The 6,792-nt window shown below is 29.6% G+C and overlaps 1 protein-coding gene across 1 annotated transcript; it reads left to right on the top strand.

The window, feature by feature from the left end:
• The first annotated feature begins 2,090 nt into the window (after nt 1–2,090).
• On the top strand, nt 2,091–4,610 carry LOC114314923 (uncharacterized). Its single transcript, XM_028261451.2, has 2 exons — nt 2,091–2,949; nt 4,333–4,610. Exons 1-2 carry the CDS (start codon nt 2,192–2,194, stop codon nt 4,394–4,396), a joined length of 822 nt encoding a protein of 273 aa, XP_028117252.2. The 5' UTR covers nt 2,091–2,191; the 3' UTR covers nt 4,397–4,610.
• The last annotated feature ends 2,182 nt before the right edge of the window (nt 4,611–6,792 follow it).

The following is a 6,792-nucleotide window of genomic DNA, read 5'->3' as shown; positions in this document are numbered from 1 at the left end:
AAACAAACAAAAAAATATTCATAGGACCTAATGACTTATACCTTCCTTAGATTGAATTTATCAGTAATTTTCTCCTTCTTTTTTTTTAAACGTTTTTCTATAAGATATTATTGATAAATGAACAAGCCCTCGTGATATGCAAAAGTTTTTCTAAGCAAAAAGTGAAGAAAATTGTTTGAGGGCCCAAAATCAACGGCTCAAATTTGGCTCGAAACCCAAAACGACGTCGTTTTGGGTTTCATTTTTTTTTTCTTTTTCTTCCTTTTCTTTTTTTTTTTTTTCTTCTTTTTCCTTTTGAACACAGAGGCGAGAGAGAGAAATGAGAGAAGAGAAGAGAAGAGGAAGAGAGAAGAAGGAGGAAAGATGGGGACGAGAGATCTGTGAATGGCGATGGGCGACGGAGAGCAACGGCGACAACAGCGTGATGGCAGCGACGAGAGATCTGTGTGTGTATAGACACAAATCGACGGAGAGCTCCTCCTTCTTCCTCCTCTCCTTTCTCTGTTCTTCTCTTTTCCCCTCATTTTTTTTTTCTATTTTGATTTTGATGTTTTTGATTTGTGTAGATTTGGTGATTTGTGAGAGTTTTTGAGTTTTGATTTTTGATTTTTGAGTTTGTTGAGTTTTGAGTGAGCTCCAGAGCAACACAGCAAAGAGGGGGCAGGAAGAAGAGACTGAATTTTTTTTTTTTTTTTTTTCCTTCTTCCTCTTCTCTTTTCTTCTTTTTCTTTTTTCTTCTTTCTTCTTTCTTCTCTTATGTGATGCTGCTGTGTTGAGTCGGAAGAAGAGAATGGAAGGAAGAAGGCAGGGGAAGGAAGAAGAAAAGAAAAAAAAAAAAAAAAAATTCAAAACGGCGTCGTTCTGAAATTCGGGGCAGTCGAGCCATGGGAAAATCGGGCTCTGTAACGGGACTGAAAAGTGAAAAGATTGTCGAGAGTAAAAGACTAGACTGTTGTCTTTGGAGACAATAGATTTTAATTTTTAAAAAAATAATAATTTAGAAGTCATATGAAAAATAGTCAAAGATTCTTTTATTTTTCATTATTTTTATAAAAATTTATAAAAAAAAAATTAATTTTAAATTTTAAAAAACATTTCATCTCATATTTAAAAAAAAAAAAATTGAAAAAATCACCTCCCAACCCAATTCTAACTAGACTATGTTATATATGATCTGATCTGTTCATAACCAACTTCATTATGATTGAAAATCAGAAAACATGAAAAGGGACAAGCAAGTGTTTTCATCCATAGAAAAATAAAAATAAAAAACAAAAAAGAAAAAGCAAGGGAAAAAAAAAAAAAAAAGTTCATGCTCAAAGAAAGACAAAATCCCGAGAAAAATGGGAAGAAAGGTGACCCTACCTCCTCTACCCATCTGGAAAGCCTAGACTTTTATGAAAAGCCAAATAAAATGAGCCAAAGCCATTAAAAAAAAAAAATTGTTATAAAGAAAGTGGCATGCACAGTTATAAACACAAAAAATATGTATGGAATAATATACATAAAATGAAAGAAAATAATTTACAAGTTTACTTTTTAAATTTATTTTTTAGTGTAAGATTGGTAATTGATTAATGATTAAAAATATATAAGAGAGAGAGAATTATGTTAAATATATCACTTGATTTAAAAATAAATTTATGGTGTGTTTGATTAGAGGATTTGGAAAGGGAAAGGGAAAATGTGTGTGAAATTATGTGAAATTTAGACATGTTTTATTCATATTTCACCTACCTTTTCCATTTCCCTTTCCAAATCCCTCCTCAAATCCCTCAACCAAACACAACATTAACGTTTGAATTAGAATAGCACTGCTCTAAAATAAAATGTGTGATTCAAATTCACAGCATAACAAATTTTTGTCTAAACCATACATTTCATTTTTTGTTCACGAGTTGACGAGATAGATGATGTATTCGTTTACCAGAGGTGATATTAAAAATCCGAATGTTTTTTATTGTGCTCTGCAGTTTTTTTCCTTTTGGACACAGCTTCTTCACCACTATTTCCTTTCTATATATAGTAAAAGACAAATACGAAAAAAACAAATTAAAAAAAAAAAGAAAAAAAAAATTAAAACTTTAGTACCAAGTGTCATTGATAACAATCCGCACCCACCTCCCATAACGGAGACCACATTCATCATCTCCTCCCTCCTCTTTCCCCATCTTTTCCCCCACAGAAAACCATGTTTGATCCAAAAACTGAACTTGCAGGCAACCATGTCCATAGCTTCAATCCCACTGAACATCCAAATGACAGTTATGACAGTTGGGGGACCATGAATTTCGATCCCACGGCTCGAAAAACTCCCCAAAACTATGAGAATCATGGGAATTGGAATGGTGAGGGTGTCCAATTTAGACCCGAAAATATGGAAGATGAGACCGGTGTTTGTTCACCACCTTTGTGGAGGACAAGTCAGCCCACAAGTCCGGTACACACGTGTCATCCCCAGAAAAATTACCGGTACCTATCTCCGAATTCAAGAGCTCAAGCAATAGCCAGAGGCCAGTGGGAGCTCACGGAGATGATGAACAACATGCCTGAGTCTTGTTATGATCTATCTTTGAAAGATATTGTTGAGCACCCCACTAGATTGGAACCTCAAGCAGAAGAATGTTTGGTTGGTAAGAAAAAATTTGGAAGGGTGAAGGAAATTAAGAGGCAAGAAAGTAAGAAGAGTGAGAAAAAAGAGAAAATGATGAGAAGCAGAAGCACTGACAATGGAGGGTTACTAATCAAAGTGGTGTTTCCAATTTCATTTGGATCAAAGAAGAAGAAGAAGAACTCTGATTCGCCAAAACCTGAGGCTTCGGATAAGTCTTTTAAGGCTGTTGGTAAGGAATGGTGGAAGAAAAGATTTACTGTTTCGAGGGAGAGCGAATGCGGTGGCAGAAGCAGAAATAGTGGAAGCCCTGGAAGCAGTGGTAGCAATAGAAGCAGGTATGATAATCTTTTTCTTTCATTTTGTTCTGTTTATTGCGTATCCTCGAATTGATTGAATTTTTTTAAGCAGTGAAAATAATCTTGAATAAAACCCATGATTTTGATTTTGAGTTACTATGTTTGATTACAGAAGATCTTTGATATTTTTTTTTTTTGACAATTTCTATGGTTCTTAGAAATTGAAAGCCAGCATGCGCCTCAAAAACAAATCTGTAAATTTTGCTGATTGGTAATTTAATTGTCTTGGAGATGCCAATCTCCATATGAAACCCAACAAACAAGAATTGATGGCACAACAAACCAAGAAAATCATTTTCCCTATCCCTGTGTTTGGTTGGGAGATTTGACGAGGGACTTGGAAAGGGAAAGGGAAAAGTTAGGTGAAATTTGAATAAAATATACTTACATTTCACCTACTTTCACACATCTTTTCCCTTTTCATTTTCAAATCCCTCTCCAAATCCCCCAACCAAACATAGCATATACAAAACAAACCTTATCTTTTAGTCTTGCTTATTTCCTAAGTTTCAGAGATCCCCATCCCCATATGAAGAAAAACAAGAAAAAACAATTTCCTCATAGGAAACAGCCTAGGTGGATCGAGCCATCGCTAGCCACCAATTCAGCTAAGTTGAGTCAGAGTAGTGTACCAATTCAGCTTAGATGAAAAATCCCAAGATGCAAAAGATAAATTGCAGCTAAAAATGATTCGGAATGCGAAATGGATTTGGAAAGCATTGTGTGTCACTTGACAAAGTTGCAAGTTATTCCAGTATCAAATGCAAAATTTAGGATATCTATGAATAATTATGTATCTGTCTAATTATATGCAATTACATTGTGTTACATATGTTTTAAGGATGTTCAATTCCTTTTTCAAGCATTCAATACTTTTTTTTTTCTCATTATTCATCTAAAAAGTTCAGTGAAGATGATGAACAAAATATAAAAGCTTGTTCATGTTTTTTGATAAGTTTCATCAATTAAACATGAAGATTTGCACAAGCCTGAACATAAAAAAGGAAATAAAATAAAACGATCAAAATATATTAGACATATTATCTAAAAATCAATTTATATATTAGCATTTCCATGAGCCTATATAAATTGAACTTGGGTCTACTTGAGGTTGGCTTGATTACTAAACATGCTACTTAAAAATATTACTTAAAAACTTTTTTATTTAGCAAACAAACCAACTCAAAAGCCGAATTTAAATGAGATTTAACAGAAGCTTGGCGTGTTCACGAGTAGTTCGGTTCCTTTTGAGTGACAATGAATTAAATTAGGTAGATGTAGTAGAACTGAAACAGCAAATCAAATTAATACATGATGTGAATCATTGACTAACTGCAAAATGTTTCTTGAATGTTCTTGCAGGAAGAGTGAGTCCTTACTTGGTTGCTGGTCCATCTTTCTCTCCAAGAAAAACAATAAAGTGTAAACTGAAACCACATCACAAAACAAAGTTGAAATGTAGCATATATTCCTTAAAATTTTTTAAGTGAGATAGCAATTTTTTTTCTTTTTCATTTTGGACTTTTCTTAAATCATTTTAAGCTTTGTTTGGAAATAAATGAGTCATGAGTGTTCTTCACATGGATGCTTTGTCTTCAAATTAGCTATTTACATGCAATCCTATTGTAATTGCAGATGAACTGATATATGGTTCAACTTGTGGATTGTAACTACACCCAAAAAAAAAAAGGAAAAGAAAGCCCCCATAAAATTGAAGATCACAAAAAATTGAAAATTGAAAATACTAGAATTCAAAAGACTCAATAAATGATTGTTATGGATAAGAATGAAAAAATAGCATCTTGAAAATACTTAAATTCAAAAGACTTAAAAACTTTATTATGATAGGGAAAAATCTATTTTACCTTCATGTGATATGACTCGATAGCATTTTACTCCATGTCTTTTAAAAATATATAGCTATATACTCCCATGTGATTTTTAGACTAAAATACAATCTTAACACCGTTAATGTTAACAATAAAAAGACAATTATACCCTTTATGTCTTATTCTTCTATTTCTAGCTCTCTTTGTAAATAAATAAATAAATTTACTTTCATGACTAAGGAAAAAAATTTAAAACATAATATAAAACTAATTTAAGAAACTAGAGTTTCCTAAATATTTTTTTAATAATTTCAATTTTAATTTTAATTAATCTATGATTTAATTTGTTAAATATATATGTTCATGTTTAATTTAAATTTTTTATTAAATAATAATTTGATTTGAAAATTAAAAATTAGATTAAGGTACTTTTATGGTAAGTTAATTTATGATTTAATTTGTTATATATATGTATTATATATATTTTTAATTTAAAATATTATTAAATAAGGTAACTTTATGGTAATGAATTAGGATGTTTAGTTTAATTTATGATTTAATTTGTTATATATATAGATTTATCTATGTTTATGTTTATTTTAAAATGTTATTAAATAAAAAATTAAAAATTAGATTAAAGTAGTTTGATGATTACTTTTTATAATAAGAAATTAAGGTATTTAGGTTAATTTAATTATATATATTATATATGTTTAATTTTAAATGTTATTAAATAAGAAATTTAGATTAAAAAAAATGTTAGTTTTGTCTTCTTATATTGAAATTTAACTTTGATTAAGTTTTTTTTCTTTTCCCACTCTCAAAATAAGTATGTGAGACATACTCTCTATTAGTTTGGATGAAAAATATAACTGTAACACTTTAGTCAAAAACCACATAAGAGATATGTGGATATTTTTAAAAGATAGGGAGGTAAAATGCAATTAGATCATACCACAATGGAGTAAAATGAATTTTACTGATAATGATATTATGAAAAATATAATGTATGTGAAGACTATACCCATTGACCAATTAAATAACTCTTTTAGAGGTATCTTTAATGATACTTTACGCATATCACCTTATTTTTTTTCCTACCAATTCAACTGTTGTTAGGCACAATATTGATTTGTTTTGCAATATTGGACTTGGATGTTCTGATGACTTTAATAAAATATAAGTTTCTAAATAACAAAAAATTTTCACTTCCAAAAGTGGTTCGAACCATTTTAAAATAAATGTTAAGATAAGTTCTGCAAAAATTGCAGTTTAGTAATTTAAAATAAAAAATAACAATAAAATAAAATAAAATAAAATAAAGTGGAATACCTTAAAAATGATCAATAAACAGTAGTGTCCCAAAAATAAGTAACTAAATGAAAGAGTTAATTACTTAAACGTCTTATTTACAAATGTTATAATAACTTAGGTTTTATTAATATTTTTTGAACCAATAAGTCATATTTAGTAAAATTGAGAATATAATCAAATTTTCTCAATTTTTAAAACCAAGAACATCATCAATTTTGCAAAATAATGTTCCTGATAATTGTTTCACTAACTGATAAAAAAAAAACAAACCATGAGAACGTTTTTTCCCTTCTACTTATTAGTTTAATTCAACTATCCAATATAATTGAGAATATTAATAGTTTTTTTCAATTTTAAAACTACGAACATTATCAATTTTTTTATTTTTAAAGTTTTTTAATTTTTAATTTTTTTTTACAGTTTTGCACATCAATGTTCCATCGTCATGCTCCTTTATAGATACAAAATTTTCAGTTTTGCACAAAAATATAATTCAGTTTTTTCAATTTTTTTTTATAAAAAAAATGACATTATATATATATATATATATATATTTGAAAAAAATTAGTCTAACATCCATCTCTAACTTTTAGTAATGGGAGAGTTCCACCATAATTTTTTTTGTAGCCTATGGTCCCTCACCCACACCCATATATAACACATACTTTCTCATTCTTTC

This window comes from Camellia sinensis, chromosome 3 (genome assembly GCF_055761805.1).
Source record: "Camellia sinensis isolate YWXY chromosome 3, ASM5576180v1, whole genome shotgun sequence".
Lineage (NCBI taxonomy): Eukaryota > Viridiplantae > Streptophyta > Magnoliopsida > Ericales > Theaceae > Camellia > Camellia sinensis.
The sequence above is the reverse complement of the archived record's forward strand: the minus strand, read 5'-3'. Positions and strand labels throughout refer to the sequence as shown.